At 57.9% G+C, this 21032-nt stretch overlaps 3 protein-coding genes across 9 annotated transcripts; 2 read left to right on the top strand and 1 right to left on the bottom strand.

Moving 5' to 3' along the window:
• Nucleotides 1-439: 439 nt before the first annotated feature.
• gpatch1 (G patch domain containing 1) lies at nucleotides 440-6340 on the top strand. Of its 2 annotated transcripts, none has more exons than XM_049717009.1 (20): nucleotides 440-598; nucleotides 1040-1174; nucleotides 1268-1353; nucleotides 1450-1613; nucleotides 1870-1967; nucleotides 2032-2096; nucleotides 2356-2607; nucleotides 2679-2829; nucleotides 3049-3125; nucleotides 3459-3666; nucleotides 3908-4207; nucleotides 4413-4591; nucleotides 4696-4823; nucleotides 4901-4989; nucleotides 5070-5185; nucleotides 5277-5577; nucleotides 5706-5813; nucleotides 5886-5962; nucleotides 6052-6194; nucleotides 6263-6340. In XM_049717009.1, the coding sequence occupies exons 1-20, from the start codon at nucleotides 511-513 to the stop codon at nucleotides 6324-6326; spliced, it is 2829 nt and encodes a 942-aa protein (XP_049572966.1). In that variant the 5' UTR covers nucleotides 440-510; the 3' UTR covers nucleotides 6327-6340. The 2 variants fall into 2 exon arrangements, with proteins under 2 accessions (XP_049572966.1, XP_049572965.1); XM_049717008.1 differs by having other exon boundaries at nucleotides 6049-6194.
• Nucleotides 6341-6904: 564 nt separating this feature from the next.
• Nucleotides 6905-10322, bottom strand: hsd11b2 (hydroxysteroid (11-beta) dehydrogenase 2). Of its 2 annotated transcripts, XR_007480511.2 has the most exons (6): nucleotides 9947-10322; nucleotides 9094-9306; nucleotides 8645-8830; nucleotides 7989-8126; nucleotides 7260-7748; nucleotides 6905-7136 (listed from the first exon to the last, which is right to left on the bottom strand). XR_007480511.2 is itself a non-coding variant. In XM_049717017.2 (5 exons), exons 1-5 carry the CDS (start codon nucleotides 10125-10127, stop codon nucleotides 7327-7329), a joined length of 1140 nt encoding a protein of 379 aa, XP_049572974.1. In that variant the 5' UTR covers nucleotides 10128-10322; the 3' UTR covers nucleotides 6905-7326. The 2 variants fall into 2 exon arrangements, 1 of the variants encoding a protein (XP_049572974.1); XM_049717017.2 differs by having other exon boundaries at nucleotides 6905-7748.
• Nucleotides 10323-10481: 159 nt separating this feature from the next.
• Nucleotides 10482-20494, top strand: zdhhc1 (zinc finger DHHC-type containing 1). Of its 5 annotated transcripts, XM_049717015.1 has the most exons (10): nucleotides 16537-16690; nucleotides 16851-17243; nucleotides 17341-17516; nucleotides 17967-18068; nucleotides 18173-18297; nucleotides 18371-18508; nucleotides 18607-18725; nucleotides 18787-18848; nucleotides 18996-19099; nucleotides 19454-20494. In XM_049717015.1, the coding sequence occupies exons 2-10, from the start codon at nucleotides 17016-17018 to the stop codon at nucleotides 19834-19836; spliced, it is 1437 nt and encodes a 478-aa protein (XP_049572972.1). In that variant the 5' UTR covers nucleotides 16537-16690; nucleotides 16851-17015; the 3' UTR covers nucleotides 19837-20494. The 5 variants fall into 5 exon arrangements, with proteins under 5 accessions (XP_049572970.1, XP_049572967.1, XP_049572968.1 ...); XM_049717013.1 differs by lacking the exon at nucleotides 17341-17516 and having other exon boundaries at nucleotides 10482-16690; nucleotides 16855-17243; nucleotides 17627-18068; nucleotides 18996-19098; nucleotides 19468-20494; XM_049717010.1 differs by lacking the exon at nucleotides 17341-17516 and having other exon boundaries at nucleotides 10482-16690; nucleotides 16855-17243; nucleotides 17627-18068.
• Nucleotides 20495-21032: the final 538 nt, after the last annotated feature.

Here is a 21032-nt window from a genome sequence, read left to right as displayed (position 1 = left end):
CGCAAACGGTCCGCTTCAACGATCCGCTGTGAGACGCGGGCTCCCTTTCGTGGTACACTAGTCAACGTTGAATTGATTTGCATTTTGCCACCCGCAATGTTTCATCTCATTATTCCTGTAAACCTCGCCGTTGTTTTCCCCATATCACGCCATGTCATTTAGTACGTCTATTTTTTACATAAAAGACAAAATGTCGCTGCAAAATGGAAAGCTCTCTCTGGAAGGCACAGTTCGCGATACTCTGAACGGTCGATGCCGAAAGTGAAGTTGTGATTTGAGAGGCTTTCATGACTCCAAACAAGGAGCTAACCCTTCTAATGTGCTCTTAGAACAGTGCTTTCAGCGAAAAGCTAACAGAAGTTGTCAGTAACGGTGGCAACGTAAGATGGCTGCCTTCGGGCTTACTTTGCCCGACGCCAGAGGGCGCCCTGGCCCACAGTCTTGGCGCGCTTTCGTCCCTCTGCGGCCGCCGTAGCAGTAGCGGCGTTTTCCTGTTCCGCCAATAACGACATGGCGGCCGGCGGCATAGACGTCGACGACGGCAAGGCGGCGGTCGATTTTGTGACTTACGGGACGCCTCTGGAGCCTCTGGAAGAAGGTGCGTTGTGTTTCCGCACTTGGGTGACAGCGACGACACTCTAAGCCAGGGGTGTCCAAGTCCAGTCCTCGAGGGCCGCATTCCTACATGTTTTCCAAGTTTCCCTGCCTCGTTCAACACACCTGTGCAGGAGCCTGATCATTGAATCAGGTGTGTTTAACGAGGGAAACTTGGAAAACATGGAGGAATGCGGCCTTCGAGGACTGGACTTGGACACCCCTGCTCTAAGCGAAACACAAAACACAACCGCTTGCGTGCGTGCGTGCGTGCGTGCGTGCGTGCTACACTGACTTGAGTTTTTTCGCGTGTGCCAGTTTGGATGTGTTTTTGCTGTTGTGTTGTGTGGTTTTGCACGCACAGACGTGTGTGTATGCTATTGTCGTGCTTTTCTGAGACCGATGTCATAACGTCTACGTGTTTGTCCTGTGCATGTGTTGTCAGATGAGGCTCCACGGAAGCCCATCCCTCTCCACGAGCAGACGGTTCGGGATGAAAAGGGGCGGTACCAGCGGTTCCACGGCGCCTTCACAGGCGGCTTCTCGGCAGGCTATTACAACACGGTGGGATCCAAAGAAGGTCAGTCAGTCAGTCCCGCACATCGACCTCATTTCCTCCACCCCTTTCTAGCCGGTTGCGGCCTTGAACTTGTTTGTCGTTTTGCTGTGACAGGATGGACGCCGTCCACCTTTGTGTCGTCGCGGCAGCAGAAGGCGGACAAACATCGAGCCACGCCCCAAGACTTCATGGATGAAGAGGTGTCGCTATCACGGTGGTCTGAATGCCACCATCTCCGTCTTGTCATGTGTTCACGTGTCCTGAAGCGCTGACGTTTTGTGTGGTGTGTTTGTCAGGATTTGGGCGAGCACGGCATCGCCCCGACCCAGATCACCACCACGGGGCCATTTGCGTCCCGGGCACCGGCGGCGGCGGCCTGGGACAGGGCCAAGGCCGTCAACGCGCAGACGGCCATCATACCGGGAGACAACCTCCTGGACGAACTCATCGCCCCTGCGAGGTCAGAGCCGCACGCTCAAGAAAGCAACGCGCTCATTTTGATGTCCTAGCGAACGCCTTGGTCTGGGCCCGTGGTTCCGTTCCACGGCTTTGGCAATTTGGAACTGGGCGGCTGGCGTCTTTGCCTTAATCCGTCGGATGGCACAAAAAGGCTCCGTCTGAATATGTGTCATGGTTCCATCCCACGGCTTTGGCAATTTGGAACTGGGCGCAAAAAAGGCTCCGTCTGAAAATGTGCCCTTGTTGCCCCGTTTCAGGTCTTCAATAGGCGTGGAGCTCCTGACCCGGATGGGCTGGAAAGCAGGTCAGGGCGTGGGGCCCCGCGTCAAGAGGAAAGCTCGCCGACAACGCCCAGGCACGCATCTTTGTCCCGCGGCGGCGCCACCCTCGTGGCGGATGTTTGACGTTGTCTTTTCCAGCCGACGACGGGCCGAGAGTCTTCGGCTGCGCTCCCCCGCCCCCGGCCGGCTCCGAGGGCTCCGAGGTGGGTCGAGTCGGTCGGTCGGTCAATCGATGACCAGACGTTGACTCGAGAGTCTTTAGTTTTGCCTTTGCTGTCGCCACTGGCACCAGCAGCCCCCATTTCGGGGGCGATTCCCCGCTGGCCGAGACGCGATTGCAGCGGGGAAGGAAACCGGGGCCATTGCGGCGGGCGACCAGAATAAACGGGAGCAGCCGGCGGGGCCGCGATGACAATGAGCGCAGCGCGGGCAGAACAGTAACCACGCGGCGGTGCCCCTCAGGAGGATGACGATGGCGGCGAGTTTGCCCCCGAAAACGTGACCTTCGCCCCCAAAGATGTGATTGCGGTGGACTTTGCCGCCAGGACGGGGCTTCAGGGCCTGGGCTACAGCGGACTGGATCCGGCGATGGCGCTGCGCGACCAGGCTGATGACGGCCTGGCGGACCTCTTCTCGCCGCACTCGGAGGCCACCAGCAGGCTCTTTGGCGAAAGGCCTCGGCGCTCGCGGAGGGGCGGGGGCGTGGCCGGCCAGGTGAGTCTCCGTAGGGAAGTTGCAGCAGACGCGCTGCTTCGGGCGGGCGTGACCGACCGCGTGCCCTTTAGGCCTTCGGCGTGGGCGCGCTGGAGGACGACGACGAGGACGTGTACCGGCGGGACGCCATGTCCAAATACGACACCGTGCTGGGGGACGAGCCCGGGGACGGACTCTACGGCTGGACTGCCCCTTGCGACGACCGCGGCAACAGAAACAAGCGTAGCGTAGCACTCCCTTTCTTTCTTTCTTTCTTTCTTTCTTTCTTTCTTTCTTTCTTTCTTTCTTTCTTTCTTTCTTTCTTTCTGTCTTCCTTCCTTCCTTCCTTCCTTCCTTCCTTCCTTCCTTCCTTCCTTCCTTCCTTCCTTCCTTCCTTCCTTCCTTCCTGTCTTGCTTTGTGTTTGTTTTGAAAGCCGTGCATTAACATGTTTGTCTTTGCAGACCACAAGGAGGCGGCGTACCTTGGCAAAATCCTGGAAGGCTTCACCTTGGCCCGCAGCCCCGAGGAAAAGAAAATTGTGAGTCAAGTCTCAAAGTTCCCAGTCAACATTTGGCTCCGAGGGCAAAAATTGTCACTGCAAGATCAAAATGATCCATGGCTAAGCCAGCCGACCAGAAGACAAAGGCCAAGCCGGCCGGGATAGCCGGCCAAAAAAGGGGCTGCCAAAGCACCAGTGGATCGTTAGCGAGCGTTAACGGCTCGAGGGCGACTTGTCCTTGTCGACAGAGTTGTTGAAGCGCGTCGGATGTGACGAGTCGCGTTCACATGACTAGCGTACGTGGACGGCGGACGATGCCTTGGAAAGAAGGTTAGGTTCCAACCGAGTCAAAGTTGTGCTGCTCGCTTGCAGATTTTTGCTGCGCCGCCGCTGCCGGCCGACTTCCGTCCGGTGCGCCGCTTTCGCCCCCCGGTGGCCGTGTCGCACGTCTCGGGCGTGAGCGCCGCCCTGGCTGAAGCTCTGAGGTCATCCAAAGGTCAAGCGCCGACCCCGGATGCCGGCCGCCACCACGTGATGTCTGACCAGAGGGGGGCGCTGCTGGGGGAGGCTGCCCTGCCAGGTAGGAAGTGCTTCCTCCGCCCGCCCGCCCGCCCGCGCGCAAATAACCACACGTGCGCGCACGCGGCGCGCACGTAACCATCCACATGCGCGCACGCACGCAAACCCGGACACGTAAGCGGCCGTGCACACCCACATTGTGGTTTGCCTTCCTTCAGCGAGAGGATTTGCCGCGCGACCCATTGGCCCGACGTTTGGAAGAGGCACGGCCGTGACTTGTCGTGTCTCCCTTTCTCACGCAGGCCCCGCCTCCGTCATGGAATTGCTACGGCCCGAGGACCGCCGGCGCTTGCTGAGCTTGCGAGCGGCCAGCGGCGCGCCCCCGGGCGCCCCGCCCCCAGGTGCCTCGCCCTCAGGCGCCCCGCCCCCAAGCGCCCCCTCGGATGCCACCTTGCGACGGCGCCAGGAGGAGGTGGCGGAGGCGGCGGTTGCGTGGCGAGGTTGCGACGGCCTCTCACGGACCTTCAAACCCTTTGAGAAGAATGCCGGCAAGCAAGCCCGATATGACACTTACTTGGGACGGCTGCAGCTGGGGGAGAAAGGTACACGTTTGCCCTTAAAACGAGTAAGTGCGAACGTGTGCGCACACTCGGTGACACACACTCAGTGACACACACACACACACACACACACACACCGTGACACACGTACCCAGCCAAACGCATTGTCGTGCGGTACTGGCTGGCCATTGGCAAGCTCCTGGCCGGCCGGCCAGTCGGCCGGCGGCTTACGAGCGCTCGCTTGCAGATGCCCTGGATGCCTGTTCGGACCCTTCCATGACGGAGTGGGAGCGCAGCCGGGAGAAGGAGGAGTTTGTGCGAGCGTCCATCTTGTACCGCCCCACCTCCTCCATGCTGGCCAGTCGCTTCACGCGCGCCAAGCAGGACGACGACGACGACTATGTGGAAGTGGCGGCGGAGCGGGAGGTAAGCGGCCGTTCCCCAGCGGGTTGACCCGAACCTGTTCACGCGCACTCGCCATTCTCCATTGGTGAGTGTGTCGATACCGGTCTGTGTGCTCGTGTGTCCAGGGCCACGTGGAGGACAAAGAAGCCGCCGTCAAGATGAAGATGTTCGGCCAGCTGACCAGGGATACCTTTGAGTGGCATCCTGACAAGCTTCTCTGCAGGAGGTTCAACGTAGCCCACCCCTACCCTGGGTAGGCGCACGCATGCACACACGCGCCCACTCGCGCACGCACGGAAACGATGTCACGGTTGCGTGACGTGGCTGCAGGTCGTCCACCGTCGGCCTTCCCAAAGTCAAGCGGGACAAGTTCTCTGTCTTCAACTTCCTGACGCTGAAGGAGGGCGGCGAGCAAGCAGGTTGCCGCTCGGCCGCTTCCCGCCGCCGTCTTTGACCTCCTGCCGTCGCCTCGCTCATCTTCCCTCCGTGCTTCCCTCAGCGCCTGCTAAGGCGGCGCAGACCGCCAAGAAGTCCCGGTGGGACCAGGAGGCGGAGCCCGGCCACGCCTCCGCTCAGCAAGCCAGCGACGTCAAAGAAGCCTCCCAAACGTCTGAGGTAGCGTCTGAAGGCAGAGTGACCTTCTTCTTTTTGTTTTTCTGGGTTTTTTTGCATCCTCATTCTTTCTCTTTCTCTTCTTCTCCTTCAGAGCACACCTGACGGACCACGCGACCTGTCACAAAGCAGGAAGCTGAAGGAGGAGGAGGCCAATGAAGATGATGAAGAAGCTGATGAGGATGATGAAGAGGAGGAGGAGGAGGAGGAAGAGGAGGAGGCACGGCCTCCAATGGACGTGTTCAAAGCCATTTTTGCCGGCTCCTCGGACGACGACGACGACGACAAGGCCTCGTCGTCTTCGTCGAGGGGGGGCGGCGAGCAAGACGAGGAGGAGCGGATGGAGGCGGCGCCGCCAAGGAACCTCTTTGACATCTCGTCCTCCCAGCAGACAGGTGACTCGCTCTGACACGCATGCTCTTTCTGGAGCCCATTTCAAATATACCAAATACGGCCGATAGTCACTTTTTGGACTCCAACACGTCCTGTCCCGGTATGTGACGCGCTTTGTTGTCCCCGCAAGCTGTTGCCGCCGCCGCCGCCGCTGCTGCTGCTGCGCCTCCTCGTGCGCCACCGGCTCAGGAAGCGGCTGAGTTCGGCCCCAAGCTTCCTCCTCCCTGCTTCCGTTTCGGTGAGGTCCGCCTGCCCTTTTGGCTCCCACGTCGGCTGACGCCTATCTCCTGTCGTTGCCGCTCGGGCGCAGGGGCTGCCGCCGCCTCGCTGGCCCGTGCCGGGGACCGCAAGGACAAGAAGCAACACAAACGCAGGAAAGACAAGAAGGTGCGCACGCACGCACGTGCCAGTTGCTCAAGTATCTTCCTCTTCTTCATCTCCTTCTTTATGTTGTTGTTCTTGTTGATGACCAGAAGAAGAAAAGCAAGAAGAAGAAAATGAAAGTGAAGCAGCAAGAAGACAAGAAGAGGAAGAAAAGCAAGAAGACAAAGAAGGAAGAGGACTCCTCGGAACAAAGCGACCATCAAGATGCAGAGACCACGGCGGAATTGATCAGGAGGTCAGAGGTCAAACTGGCGGCAGTAGATCACGAGCACCTTTAAAGACCGAGCGTGTGTGCTTTTCCAGGCTTAAGAGCGCAGCGCCGCCGCTGCCACCGGAGGAGGAGGTGACCGCAGCAACATGGCAATAAAAAGTTAACGGACATGATGATGGCATTTTGTAATTGCCGGAAAATCCGCCAAACAATTCTTCCGGCAATTCTTCTCACTGGTAGGAAATCCAAAATGGCAGGAATAGATAGGTAGGATGGAGCGGCTGTAGGAAAGTGCGCTTCCAGAGAGCCGCTTCGTGTCATCGCCCCCCCACTGCCCACTGGCAACACAGATCAACGTTTCGAGTTGCCAGGTGGACACGTGGAAAAAAAGTCCAAGGCCTGTGAATAGTAGTTGCGAGCCAGGCACTGTAAATGGGCCCATTTTGGGGGGAAATGTGGAAATGAAAACACCGGTTGGGGGGAAAAAGGGAAATGTCACTATTTTCCCAAACGGGCTCGAGAAACCTTTGCAGTGGTTATTACTAATGGGCAGCGCACATTTGGGGGCCATTTTGACGGCTGGTTTAGATTGATCGGAGGGAGGGAGGGAGGGAGGTGGGGGGGGAGGGAGGGAGGGGGACGACGCGCTCAAGTGCTGACACATGCGCGCCGTGCGACACGACACGACACTTCCTTGCCTTGCGCGAGGGAAGCACTGTGCTCATGCAAGCAGAAGCGTGTGAAAAACTTTAATTCTATCAAAGAATGAGCTACAAAAATGCTTGTATTGATACAAAATCTGCTGGTTAGTTGGAATGAGAGCAACAGGACGTGATGTCACGGTCAGGCCGGAAAAAGCGAGCGGCAAGGCGAGGCCGGCTGGCAGACGGGGGAACTCCTCGGTCTCTTCCCGTTTTGGAGAATTCATGCCTCGCTGCGTTCACTTGTGCCTTCCTGTTGTGTCGGCTGGGGGGAACAGGTCCACGGGTTCAGCGTTAAAGTAGTGCTGGCGACCCTGCTGGTTGCGGACCATTTGTGCACGCAAGGAATTGTCTTTCAAGTGAGGACAAAGCATGGGCTCCTACACACCTGGACCTGAGACATGCTGAAAAGAAATCCCTTCTGCTTTCTTTGTCGCCGTGCCCGCCGCCCGGCGCTACTTGACTTTGTCCGCCTCCTCCTCGGCATTGTTGTTGTCATCATGGCGACGCTGGTCGGCCGAGCCCTTCCCGAGGGCGGCGTCCTTTCGGAGCGCCCGCGGCGCCAACCTCTTCTTGACGAAAAGACGCTGGAGGAATCGGTTCCTGAGGGCGGAAGGAAAGTAGGCGCTGACCAAGTACATGAGGCCCACTCCGGGCCCGGCGTAGTAGCGGTCCCGTGGCCGCGGCTCCCGCAGCGCCCGCTCCATGGCGTCCACTACAGGGCTGAGGTCCGGGTTGGCGTGGCGGGCAAAGTGGTGGAAGAGCTCCTTGGTCTCGCCCACGTAGTCCTCTCCAAAGTCCTCCAGAAGCGCTGGAGAAAGCGCGCGCAGCAGCTCCTGGTGTCGGGCCTCCCAATACGTGGTGTCGGTGCACTGACCTGGTGGGCCGCGAGCCAAAGTGAGAGGTGAGTGGGCAAGCTGGCACGTGGTCAACGGATCGCGAACGGAAGGAAACATCGAAATCCACAACGAAAAGAAATGGGCGGCAGCGGCAGCCGTAGTCCAAATGAGGTGCGAGCGAGCGAGCGGCACGTGGCCGAGCGCGATGCGAGTCCATCGCTCGGCCTGTGCGCTCGCTCGCTCGCTCGCTCGCTGCGCGTCATCAGTCACGGCCTTACCCGTCTTGTAGGACGAAGGCAGAATGGTGGAGACGTGGACTCCCCACGGCGCCAGCTCGTGTCGCAGCGTCTCCATGAAAAGGTTGAGCGCCGCTTTGGACGCTCCGTACGCAGCCAAGCATGGGAAGGGTAGGTCGCCTGCGCGCGCGCGCACACACACACACAGAAAATCCAATTGAAATCCTAGGGAAATAGCCCAAATGGAGGAGAACAAACGTGTAACACATGCAGTCGCGATGGGCATTCAAGTAGCAACAGATAGCTTCCGCGCAGCGCAAACGTATTCAAGTAAAAAGTGACGTCCGCTCGTCATGTCCTCGGCGCGCCACTAGAGGGAGCAGGTGCGCCTCCCGCTGCAGCCTCCGAGCAGGCCTCTCCAGCCCGATCCGAATCGTCGGCTCGTTCGGGCGAAGGTCAGTGACGATGCCTTCGATCGGGTGCGTTGGAGCGGGACGGATAGCGGGCGGGCTCTCCGGTACCGGACGCCGCGCGTAAGGAAGGTAGGTAGGCAGGCAGGCACTTGCGACATTGCATTTGTAAAAAAACGTGTCGAGGAGAAAATTCCAACGGCTCGGCTCGGCTGTGTGTGTGTGTGTGTGTGTGTGTGTGCGTGCGTGCGTGCGTGCGTGCGTGCGTGCGCGTGCGCGCGCGCGTACCCGCCGGACTGGAGACGGTGATCACTCGCCCTTTGCCGCGTCTTAGCAGCGGCAGGAAAGTTTTGGTGACGTTGAGCGTTCCGAAAAAGTTGACCTCCATGCAGCCGCGGAAGGTGGACATCTGAGAGAGCTCGATGTCGCCAAAGTTGACGCACACGCCGGCGTTGTTCACCAGAGCCCACAAACCTGGCGCGCGCACGCACACGTGCATTCACTTGGAGTTGTAATGGCAACGCCTGCATGGCAGCGAGCGCTCAAAGTGCATGCACGCTGGTCGTTCGAGTGGCGGCTGGCAACGTATCAGTCCTTGCAATGCTTCTGGACGCTTTCCTCCTTTCCAACTTCGTTTTCCTCCCTTCCATGTTCAAGTTTCAATTCGGACTGCCATGAAATTGGCGTCGCAACGTCAAATAGTGCATGCACGCTGGTGGCGGGCGGGCGGAGCTTACCTTGGGGTTCCAGCTGCGCCTGAACCTGGGCGAGCGCTCCCCGCACCTGCTGCGGCTGCGTGATGTCCAGCTGCAGCAGCGAGAGTCGCGGCGAGCAGGCGCGCCGCAGCTCGCAGGCGCCTTCTCCCTCTGCGTCCAACACCGTGGCGAAGACCCGGAAGCCCAAGCGGTCCAGGTGGCGGGCGGTTGCCTTCCCGAAGCCCGAGTCGCAGCCTGTGCATGGGGGCGGCGGAGGGGCTCATTGAAACTCAGGCCCGGCAGACCCCAAACATTTAGTAAATAGTCAGGTTGACCAAAAAACAAATTCAATTTTGCTGAGCAACTTTGAAGTGAGCGCAGTCGAGGAACGCTGTTGCCAAACATTTAGTGAATGATTATGAAATGGTTAGCGTGCGTGTAAACTTGGAATGATCCCTGTAGTAGTAAACACGGCTGCGCGCACTCACAGAAGAGATTATGTTGCTCAAATAGGGGCAAAGAATCAAAGACATTAAAGTTTAACAAACACGCACGCGCGCACTCTTATCACATGCACACATCATGTGCAACTATATCGTCACGAGCACAAACACACACTCTGTCACAAAAACAAAGACACTACTATCAAACACGTTATCGCGCACAGGTTGTGACTACACTGATCAAAGTCAGGTTGGGCACCGCGTGTGCGTCAGGTGAGGTGAGGTGAGGTCAGGTGAGGTGAGGTGAGGTGAGGTGAGGGGAAGTGTGTCGGCACACGCCGCCGTGCGAGCTGTGTGGGCGGGCGTCAGGTTGCCGATAGAGCGAGCGAGCGAGCGAGCGAGCAAGTCTTTTGGCTTTGTTTTGTTTGCTTCGGGTTTGCTCTTCGGTTTACCTGTGATGACGACAGCTTTGCCGCAGGCGCCCAGCAGTTTGTCCTCCTTTGCTCGCTCGTCTCTCTTGTGCTCGACGTCGTCGCGAATCAGCGCTCGTGCCAGCATCCTCGTCGCGGCGCCCCAGGCCAACGCTGCCGCCCCCAGCGCCAACGTCCACCACGCCAGCGCCCACGCGTCCATTTGTGACGCAACTCAAGAGCCGAGTGGCTGCTGCTGCTGCTGCTGCAGCTGCTGGGCTGCGCTGCGCACACGCTCGCCGCGGCTGCTGGCCTGCCTGCCTGCTTGCTGCGCTGCGCACACACTCGCTCGCTCGCTCGCTCGCTCGCCGCGGCTGCCTCCCGCGCCGCCGAGCTCGTCTCTTCCTCCTCGCTGGACTGAACGCGGAGCAAGCGCTCGCACTCTTATATAGCGCGCGCGTGCGTGCGTGCACACGCGCCGCTCCAACGACGGGGTCCCGTGTGTACATACGCGCACCGTCACGCACACACAAAGACAGTTCCACATTGACACACACACACACACGCACAATGACACACTTTCACATAGACACTAACACACCGACGAACAGATCATCAAGTGTGTGCGTGTGCGTGCGTGCGTGCGTGCGTGTAGTATGTGCTCCACACCAACTGGTGGCGCATGTTATTAGCTCAGGGGTATGTCTGTTGATGGTGATGGGACCTTGACGTGATGACGTCATAGCCTGTTTCTTCTTGCTTGTCTTGTGCCCGTTTAATCTGTCCTGTCTGGACATGTGTCACGTGCGGGATTTAAAGTTTAACGTTGAGTGGCGCGCGCGTGAGCGAGCGAGCGAGCGAGCGCTCCCACCAGCTGCCCAGGTAACCTTTGGCGCCCGCCACATGCTAACAGCCGACGCACACGGCGTGCGTGAGTCAAGGCGTGGCGGCCGTTTGCGTGACGCTAATCGGATTGACGCGCACAATTAGATGCGCGCACACACACACACACGCGCACGCACAGGCCGCCCCCAATACAGCGATAAAGCCGTCCGTGTTTTTACGACGCCGCTTGTAGGAGGCAGCGCTCTCGGGATCAGAACGTTCTGGCCGTTGACAGAACGTTGAATCCTTTTTTTTTTTTTTTTTTCATTGTTATTTTTTGGGACGTCTGCAGGGACTTGCGCAAGGTCACTCGGAAGGCCGGCGGCGCTACCCTAACCCTAACTGTCTTTTTTTACGAGTCCAAATAATTGCAGTGCCAGGCGGAGAGGTGCCCCTTCTGAACTTTTCTCACATATTCATCAGGAATTGACCTTGCGCTTGCCGTAAGCCTTGTACAAATTGTACATTTATCACGTCCAAACGCGTGTTTGTGTCTGCAAGCACGCCGAGAAATGGAGCCGCGCTCATAAACGTCTTTGTTGGCCATTTCAAGACGTCACCGTGAGAATGTGTGATTAAAGTATACAAGTCTGTGTAGAAATGTCAATGAGAAAGTTCATTGCCAGCAGGTTTGTGCATGTGACTCTTTGTTGTGAGGGCGGGCGAAAGCCAAGCGAGCTCGTTGGCATCTTTGCCGGCCGGCATCGGCGAAGCGCCGTCGAGGTTTTGATTAGGGCGGGCTGGCCGGCCAACATCTGCCGCTCGGCCTTCTGGCCTGCCAAAGAAAAAAAGAAAAGAAGAATCTGGCCTTGTGTGCGAGCCGTGCGTGCAAAGGTTGCACCTTTAACACCGCACGGGCGCCGCATGACGCTCGGCTCGGACAATGCGTTGTTTATCGCGAGCGACTCGCTCGTTCGCCGCTATTGTTGACGTTGGCCGGTCTGGCCGTCCTCACGCCATCCGCTAACGAGAGCCCCGGCCATCGGCGCCGGACAGCGCCTCCCGGTCAACGCGCTGACATCATCCCTTCAGACGTGCCAAGTTAGCTCGTTAGTGGCACTCGGAGACCTCCTTGAAACGGGAACGAGCCGTTTGGAACTCCCAAAAAAAACCTATAGAAGTGTTCCGCAATGACTATTTAGGGCACACATACATACACAGACACACACACACACACACACACACACACGCACAAAGACTTTGGGGCACACATACGTGCACAGACACACACGCGCTTCACACAAAACATACAAACATAGTACGCTCACTACACACACGGAAACATAAAAACATGCTCACTCTACACACATTAGACGCAAACAAAATAGACATTCACTCAACACAATCACCACACAGACAAAAGCTACACAATGCAACACACAGTAGTGTTTGCACATTTGTGACGCACAATGGACACAAAGCCACTACACACGCGCCCAACATGGTGGCGGTGGTGATGACCCAGTTGAAAAGGGGAAGTGCCATTTCCAGTCTGAGCGAGCGAGCGAGCGAGCGAGCGCAAGTTGACCGTCGACTGACACGAGATGACCAACTGGACGTGAAGTTGGAACTCGGCCGCCCGATGTTCCTGGCGGCACAGGGAGTTGTACTTCCTGCTCACGCGGGAACCGAGCTCATTAGCGGAGCGAGCGTTCCGATGAAGTGGGGGTGGCAAACGCACGCGCCCCCTCCGGGACGCTTTGTCCTCATGCTGTGACGTGGCGGTGGCGGCAAGAGGACAAAGCCTCCTGATGGCGGTTGTCCATCCGTCTGCACGCAAGCAAGCAAGCTTCCGCTGGTCCACTTAGTGAGCGATTGAGGTCACCAGGGTGGCCGGGGATTTCCTGGGTGGCGCGGGGCCGGTCGCCGTGGCAACCCGGCAGGCCGAGACGCGAACGGCGAGAGCCAAAGTCGAGTCGGGCGTGCGCTTTCAGCGGGCTCGGCACGCTGGGTCGGTTACGGTCGTCCGGGGTGATCAGCTTGGAAGATTTCCTTCCACCTGTGTTCCCGACAGCTTGAGAGGGACGGAACGGCGCCACGCGTGACAGCGTGGAGGGAGCCGAAGCGTGCACACCTCCGGAACGCCCGCCTCCCCGCGGCCGCACCTTTTGTCCCGGTACGTCCGTGCGTCTTTTATCTGCGAGCTGGCCTAGGATTATGTAAGCGCGCAAGCAGGACGGGACAGGACGGGACGGGACGGGACGGGCCAGGACAGGACAGGACAGGACACCGGGAATCCAAAAGATTCCTTAAGGGACCTTACATCATTTCCTGTTTGCTACTTCCTGATGCAGCAACACCCCAAAAATGTTGAACAGCATGGGCATGAACGGACACGTACGCTTTCACACCCACACGCAAACGCTCCAGATTTTGGGGTCACTGTTGCAAATTGAAAACGCTTGAGACATTTATGGACAACTTTCTCATGAAGCCTCACCGTCCCCCTCGATGGTGCCCCTACACACACATGCACGTGCGCGCGCACACACACACGCACACACACGACGCACTTAAGTGTCTACAGATGTGTGTCCTCTGGCTGCTCTGACATTTGCTCACAGGTTGTCGGAGACAGCAGAATGCGCGAGAGCGTGTGAGAGTGCGCGAGAGTGAGCAATAGTGCATGAGAGTGAGCAAGAGTGCACCAGAGTGAGCAAGAGTGCGCATGTCCTCTGTATTCACAGAATGTTGCTTGGGTGCGCATTTGTGCCCGCATGTCAAAGCACCGTGACACGGGCCGCCGCCGCCGCCTCCGCCGCTCGCACTCTGCCGAGACGGCGGAAGGTGATGAGGCAAAGTTCACTTTTGCAAAGAGGGCCGGATTTGCGGAGTTGAAGTCGCTTGGCTCGCTCACGCGCTCGCTGGCCGCAGCGGCTTCCGTGGCGTTCCGTCCCTCGCGGCCCCCGGTCGTACCCATTTGGTGTCCTCGTGCCGCTCCGTCTCAAGTCGCAGTCTTCCGGCCAGCTGGCCGGCCGGACGCTTGTTTGCGTGCCAATTTCCGCTTCTCCCGGAAGCCAAACCCGACGAGAGCCGTACGCCCGGAGAGGCACGGTACGCTCGGCGAGGCGCCGTACGCTCGGAGAGGCGCCGTACGCTCGGCGAGGCACCGTACGCTCGGCGAGGCACCGTACGCTCGGAGAGGCGCGGTGCGCTCAGCCAGGCGCCGTACGATCGGAGAGGCCATTTTTTGGCCGCGTCTGCCGCCGCCATTTTGGACTCCCGTTTCTTGAAGGAGAAAACAAAGCGCTTTCCTCATTCAGGCACTTCCTTCTCATGTGAGCGGCTGGCACATCGGCGCCCCCTAGCATCACGGAGGAGTAGCGATCCTCACAACTATTGTTTTAATTTGCATGTTTTGAGCCGGCCCCCGATGATTCCGAGAGAACAGGGGATTTTATTGGCATCTCGTGCGCACGATGACACCGAGCGCAAACACAAATGGTTACGCGCGCGCGCGCGCACACACACACGCATTTGTGTGCGGGGGCGGATACCGGGAATGGTCCCACGTGTACATGCAGGTCAAGGGTCACATCCTGTCACACAAAAATGTTCATCTGCTTCTTGTCGTGCGCAAGCGCAAGTGTTGGACAGCGAGAGCGCGCGCGCGCGCTCATGCGTGTGCGCGCTGTGCGAGACAACTGTTGTTTCCACAACTACTTTTACTTGAGACGACTTGTTTTTCTCCAAGGAGAGTCTGTGAGTCCTGCTGCCTCAACTTTTAGCTGATATTGCTGAACTGAAGGATTTGAGCAGTGCTTTGACTTATTCATTTTTACTTTGAGTATCCCCCCCCCCCACACACACACACGCACACACACACACACACACACGCACACACACACACACACACACACACACACACACACATACACACACTGAATTGAAGTGCAGCGTGCGGCTACTTTTGCCCAGCCTACGTTTGTTTTAGGCGACAGGAGTCGGGTCAGTCCTTGAACTTGTACCAGAGTCATGTTTGCCATGCACTAGTAGTAGAGCTACTTGTCTCAAGTGTCCTCAAGTGGCTCAAATGATCTGGTTGGAACCCCTTTGCAGTTTGGTAGCAGCAGTGATGGGGGTGGGGGCGGAGTGCATGCCTTTGCAGCTTGTTTGTATTAGGACATTGAGGGGGGGGGCGTTCATACAGGTCCGGGCGGCCACTTGGATGGGAGCGGACCGAAACGGACCCCCCCGACGAAACAAGCGGACATATTTCAAAGCTCTGCGGGACGCCGGTTGGCCGCTTGGATGGGCGGCTTCCCCTGCAAATGTCGCTTTAATTTACGATCCCTCCCAAAAGCATAACAGGCAGCCCGGCTTGACCCCCGCTGGCCCCACCGCCGCCGCCGCCGCCGCCGCCGCCTCGGATTTCCTCTTAAAGGGGCAGGAACGCTTGGCTTTTGGCATTCAGGCTGCAAACGTTGACTACTTGCAACAAAGCAAATCAATACAATCAATGACAAAGCATCTTTATTGACAATGGCTGTACGTGTAACAAAGCGCTTCCTGTCACTTGAATGTTCATTCTTCTGATCGTGTCTTGAGAGACTTTGAAGGCCCAAACGTCTTTTGCGTTAGCTGTGCCAAACGAAACGTGGCCGTTGTTGTCTGACTTGTAAGGCCCAAACGTCTTTCGCGTTAGCTGTGCCAAATGAAACGTCGGCGTTGTGGTCTGAAGATGCAAATTGCTTCTTGGGATCGACGCGGTACGAATTCTTTTCCCTGAGAATCAAGGCAAACAAGGTCCATGTTGTCACCTGGAGTGCAAACGCCTCTGGAGGGAGCCCCGCCCATCCGGGATGTGCCGTTTTGCCCACTCGCAGACGTAGGAATTGATCACAGTTGTTGCGACAATGCTCAAATTTCAAATGTAGGAAGGCAAAAGTCTTTCCTAGCACTCCGTCTGCAAACAAAGTTCCTAACAGGTAAATAGTTATTTTGAGTTTTGGGTTTGAGTTAATGGTGTATTTTCATTGATGGCGTTGCACAGTAACTGATGAATTTTGTTGTTGTTGTTGTTGTTGTTGTTGAAATCGGAGTGTATTCATCACCAGTGGTATATATTTGGCAATATTCTTGAGCTTTTAATTGACTAATGGCTTTGTTGATTTACCAAGGTTATTATTTACTTACTGACTTTTGTTAAATGGTCATTTTTCGTTGATTTGATGATATTATGAATTTACTGAGTTTGAATTAAGTTAATGGCGATACTACTACTACTTTCGTTATGCCCCCCCTGCTGGTCATAACGATTCATCACACCACGACGTCTCTCGCTCAAGCTTGGGGGCGGGGCAAGGACTAGCCGGCCAATAGGGAGCGCCCTTGGCGTTGCCACAGAAACTACGAGCGGCTTCCCGCTGGGAAGCCGGAGGGGGCGCGGCCTCCCCAGATGCAGCAGCCAATAAGGGCGATTGCTGGAGCCAATCATATTGCAACAGAGGCGGTGCGGTGGGTCGAGTCCTTGCGTCCTGCCGCCAGTGGCATTCTCGCAAACCACGCTGAGCGCCTTCGTGTCTGTGGGCGTGACCGTAGCGGGAGCTCCGCTTCAAGATGGCGGCTATATGTAGCCCATCTCGTTTTGTTTAGCGGGGGTCGGGGATTCGGCTCGCACGGTGACGCGCGTACCTGCCCGCCCGTGGATCAGCGGCGGGCTCGTGCTGCGGACCAGTTAGCCGCCCGCTCGCGTTGCCGTATCGACGCGGCCGGGCTAACATTCCCACCGAGCGGGAGGCCCGCAACGCTCTGTGTCGCCCGGACCGGACCGGACCGGACCGGACTACCGGACCCGGCCGAGAGCCCCCGACGGCCGGCGAACGAGCTTGAGTTGGGGTTGAGTGGGGGTGGCCCACCAGCGTCATCCGTCAGATGGGTCCCGCTCGCGTGGGTTGAAAGGTGAGCGGCGAGATTTTCTTTTTGCTGATTGATGGAAGATTTACTCGTCTGCACTTTTCGCACTCAGGAATGAGCAACGCAGCTCGTCAAACTGTGTTGGCTTGGCGCCTAGATGTATGTCCAAAGCCAAGAATATATTTATTTCTATCTTGTTTGTTAGCAAGTTGGGCTTCGTCGGCTCAAGCGACGCACGTCAAGCTGTCCGACCGATTTAACGGACGGCGGCGGGCTCAAGCAGACGAGCCAAGTCGGCATGCCAGTCGTCTGAGGGGCGATGAGCTAACGCGGCCGGTCGGTCGGCCGGCCGGCCCACGCGACGCGCAGGATGGACGCGTGCGCAAAGACCCCCAACCGCACGACGCCGGCGGCTGCGGGAGGCGTGGACGACGGGCGCGGCGGCGGCCCCCCGGCCTGCTCGCGCACCAACGGCTGGAGCTGGCCTCCTCATCCCTTTCAGATGCTGGCCTGGCTCCTCTACGCCTACTTTGCCGTAGTGGGCCTGGGCGTCCTTGTGCCGCTGCTGCCCGCCCACTGGACGCCGGCCGGCTATATCGTATCCTTGCTTGCTCGCTGGCTCGCTCGCTGGCTCGCTCGCTGGCTCGCCAGGTGACTCACCAACCTTGCGTGAAGCTTCCCGATGCGCCGCTCAGTGCACCGGCGTGATGTTTGCGTGCCACCTGTGCACTCACGTCATGGCGGCTAGCGTGGACCCGGCCGACCGCAACGTCCGAGCCAAGAGCCTCAAAGGGCCGCTCCTCGTCCTGGACCGCTCCAAACGTGCCCACGTCATTGAGAACTGCCACTGCTACCTCTGCCAGGTGGACGTGTGAGTGGCGCCCGGCACGCTTCCGTCCGCTTGCTTGCATCACATGACGCGGCCCCGTTTGGATCCTGGAGGTTCCGTGGCGTTGTAATTCCTTAGCTGTTGGATTTAAGCGCCAGGTCCGGTTGGATCTGGATTCTCTGGGCTGCTGGCGCCGAAACGGATTTGGGGCGCCTCCGTTCCATTTGGGTGTCGAAGCGCCAGGTCCGGTTGGATCTGGATTCTCTGGGCTGCTGGCGCCGAAACGGATTTGGGGCGCCTCCGTTCCATTTGGGTGTCGAAGCGCCAGGTCCGGTTGGATCTGGATTCTCTGGGCTGCTGGCGCCGAAACGGATTTGGGGCGCCTCCGTTCCATTTGGGTGTCGCTGCCTGCGATTTCGTTTTGCATTTGGTTTCACTTCGTCCGGGCTTCTTCCATTCTGTCTGCGCTCAGCCATTGTGTGTGCGTTTCAGAGGGCCCAAGTCCAAGCACTGCAGTGCGTGTAACAAATGCGTGGCCGACTTTGATCATCACTGTCGCTGGCTCAACAACTGTGTGGGAAGCAGAAATTACAAGTCAGTCGCCCCCCGCCGTCTTGCGCTCGCAACTACCAGCCAGTTGCAAAACACGCCCTCTAACCTGTTCGGCCGTGCGGTGCCCGCCCCCCGCGCACGGCCAGGTTGTTCCTGTGCAGCGTGGTGTCGGCCGTGCTGGGCGTGTGCGTCCTCCTGGCCGTTTCGTCCTACGTGCTGATCCGGTTCTTCTGGGAGCCCGACGACCCTGGCGTCGACAAACACTCCCGGGGTGAGTGGGCCCGCCGCCACGGTAACTGTTGGCTCGCTCGCTAAGCGCCGCGCTCGCTACTCTTCCCGCTCAGCGCCCAACCGGACGACGACGTCGCCGTTCCCGTCGCCGCCGCTGTCGGCGGTCCCGGCGCTGGCCGCCGTCACGGGGGCGCTGGCGTTGCTCGCTTGCGTGCTGCTCTGCCACCTGCTGCTCTTTCACTTCTATCTCAGTAAGTGGGCGTGGCGCACACATGTGTCGCTCAATGGCGCATGACGGCGGTCGAGGCCCCGCTCTGGAAACGTGACTTGTATGGCGTGCATTTTGGAGTGTGGAACAGGTTGAGCACGTACGAGTACATCGTGCGCCAGCGCCACCGTCAGGACAGAAGACAAACGACAATCCCGGACGATGTCAAGCACGCCGCCCGAGCGTCCGGCCGCTCCGAGGTAACGCGGCGCTGCTTTGTTTGGCGCCTCGCTTATGTGACAACGACCGTGTCGTTGTCAGGGAATGGACGACTCGGAAACGCCGGGCTACACCCGGCCTCAGCTGGATGAGCGGCGCGAGCGGTAGGACCGCCTCTCGCTTCCCTAGCCTAACGGCTGCGACGATGCTGTCGACCGATTTTGTGTGTGTGTGTGTGTGTGTGTGTGTGTGTGTGTGTGTGTGTGTGTGTGTGTGTGTGTGTGTGTGTGTGTGTGTGTGTGTGTCGTAAGGCTGGTGGGCGATGCGTGGGCCGCGGCTAGCCCGTTGCCGAATGCCCCGCCCACAATCTCCACGCAGCACCACACGGCAGAGTGCCCGCCGTACGCGCAAAAGGTAAATATCAATTCCTTTGAGAATGGATCCGTTGTTGAGTCCTGGATGAATTGCCTCTCTAAAGGATATTACGGCAACTTCAGCAAATATTTAAAAAAAAACTCGTTGGTCAACTCGCGCCACAGGCAAGAGAGTTGAGTTGAGTTGAGTTGAGTTGAGTTGAGTTGAGTTGAGTTGAGTTGAGTTGAGTTGAGTTGAGTTGAGTTGAGTTGAGTTGAGTTGAGTTGAGTTGAGTGTGCGTGCGTGCGTGCGTGTCAGTCAGTCTGCTTTATTGTCAATTTCTTCACGTCAAGACATACAAAGACATCGAAATTGTGTTTCCTACTATCTGTGTGTGTGCGTGTGCGTGTGTTGGCCTTTTCCCAGAAGACGATGACAACAAAGAAGAAGAGGAAGATGGGCGGACACGGTGCAGTTGTGGCAGATGCCGGTCCAGACGCTCGTTGTTCATCAGAGCGAGCGGGTGCGTGGCTACCGGGCCCGCCCGTTGCCAGGCCCCCCCGCCTACACCAGCACCTCCCGCCCTCGCCGCCGGTCCGGGCCACCGCCCCTCCCGCCGAGTACCACTCAGACTCGGCCGAGTCCCTGGAGGAGGTCCCCATGGTGCTAGACAAACTAGGCTCGCGGGCCCCGTGGCGGACCTCCGTTTTCGTGAGCGGAGCCAGCGAGGGAAGGATGCCGAGTGCGCCTTCCTCCTCCTCCTCCTGGTTTCCGCCCATTGCCGGACGGCGGCGGTGACCCGCTCATCCTGTTGCGCTGCCGGCAACGCAAACGCACAGGGACGACTTTGCCGTCGGTCATGTGTCGCACACTCACTCACTTGGGTCGTCAGTTGGGTTTGGTCGTCCCCTGACCGGATGGTGGCCCATCTGGAGCCTGGTCCCCAGGCCCGCCGCCGCCTCCTGATCTTTTGGGAAAACGTGGCCTAAAGGTGCTCGCGGGCGTGCCGGAGCCTTTCCCAGCAGTCATCGGGGGACACCTTGAACCGGTTGCCAGCCAATGGCAGCAACTTGCACCTCTTTTGCAACCTCAACTTATCCCAGAAAGTCACCACGTCCACGCTGCTGATGGAGCTCCCACTTTTTGAAAAAAGTGCCCCTTCCAGGCCGCAATCCCGTTCCACATTGATTAGGTTCCACTCGTTGGCAACGTCTTCTTCCACCTTTTCTCCTGTCCACTTGTTTCCATCTTGGCTACTTTCAAAGGTACTCCTGCTTGGTTCTTTTATTTCCTTATTTATGTTGAAGCACCAAGTACCCGTATGGCCCCATGAAACTAATTCTTCCCCTTCGACATTGCTTGACTGCCTGAACCCTTCCCAACTCCAAAATATTTTCCACATTCCCAAATAGCCCCCCACACACACACGCACAATAAAAGCACCATTTACTCTGTCCGAAGTTGTCAACGTATTGCAACCTCAAATTGTTTTTCACCTTCCCCAAAATTCACACCATTTCCTTACTTTCCTTTTTTTTTTTTCTGCATAAATATGTCCAGGTGAAGTCCTATTTCTACTCCATGGTGCCCATCATCATTTCTCAATTGATTGAAAACACTCCAAGCCACCACATGTTTTGTACATTTCCCGAATGGCTCATTTTCGCCAAAAACTCCCACGTGCCCAAGGGAGGGGAGGAATTTTGCGGCTGTCTGGGGGCGGCCGCGGTGGCCCAATTGACCGCCATACCAAGTCGGTATCGATATCGGATCGATACTAGCGCGAAGCGATGGATACAGTGGTGTCAGTATGGCTGTTTGCTTGGGTCAAGCAGGCGAGAGCCAGGTTGACCCCTCGCCCCATTACCCCGCCCCCCCCCTCTGGTGCGTCCATCATGTGATTAAGCAGCACGCGCGGGCTGATAGATGAATGGAGTCGCTCACAAAAACCTGCAACCAAACCTTTTTTCCCCATCAAAAGGTTTTGGCCATCG

Source organism: Syngnathus scovelli, chromosome 4 (assembly GCF_024217435.2).
Source record: "Syngnathus scovelli strain Florida chromosome 4, RoL_Ssco_1.2, whole genome shotgun sequence".
NCBI classification, from domain to species: Eukaryota; Metazoa; Chordata; class Actinopteri; order Syngnathiformes; family Syngnathidae; genus Syngnathus; species Syngnathus scovelli.
The sequence above is the reverse complement of the archived record's forward strand: the minus strand, read 5'-3'. Positions and strand labels throughout refer to the sequence as shown.

Excerpts from the sequence above, each read along its gene's own strand:
- gpatch1 (XM_049717008.1), top strand. The coding sequence starts at position 511 with ATGGCGGCCGGCGGCATAGACGTCGACGACGGCAAGGCGGCGGTCGAT. Across the intron at positions 1,614-1,869 it reads GAACTCATCGCCCCTGCGAG|GTCTTCAATAGGCGTGGAGC; the intron begins GTCAGAGCCGCA and ends GCCCCGTTTCAG. Across the intron at positions 5,578-5,705 it reads CTCGTCCTCCCAGCAGACAG|CTGTTGCCGCCGCCGCCGCC; the intron begins GTGACTCGCTCT and ends TGTCCCCGCAAG.
- zdhhc1 (XM_049717010.1), top strand. The coding sequence starts at position 16,188 with ATGCAGCAGCCAATAAGGGCGATTGCTGGAGCCAATCATATTGCAACA. Across the intron at positions 18,509-18,606 it reads GCTCTTTCACTTCTATCTCA|TGTGGAACAGGTTGAGCACG; the intron begins GTAAGTGGGCGT and ends TGCATTTTGGAG. Across the intron at positions 18,726-18,786 it reads GAGCGTCCGGCCGCTCCGAG|GGAATGGACGACTCGGAAAC; the intron begins GTAACGCGGCGC and ends TGTCGTTGTCAG.
- hsd11b2 (XM_049717017.2), bottom strand. The coding sequence starts at position 10,127 with ATGGACGCGTGGGCGCTGGCGTGGTGGACGTTGGCGCTGGGGGCGGCA. Across the intron at positions 9,307-9,946 it reads CAAAGCTGTCGTCATCACAG|GCTGCGACTCGGGCTTCGGG; the intron begins GTAAACCGAAGA and ends CCCCATGCACAG. Across the intron at positions 8,831-9,093 it reads GGCGCAGCTGGAACCCCAAG|GTTTGTGGGCTCTGGTGAAC; the intron begins GTAAGCTCCGCC and ends TGCGCGCGCCAG.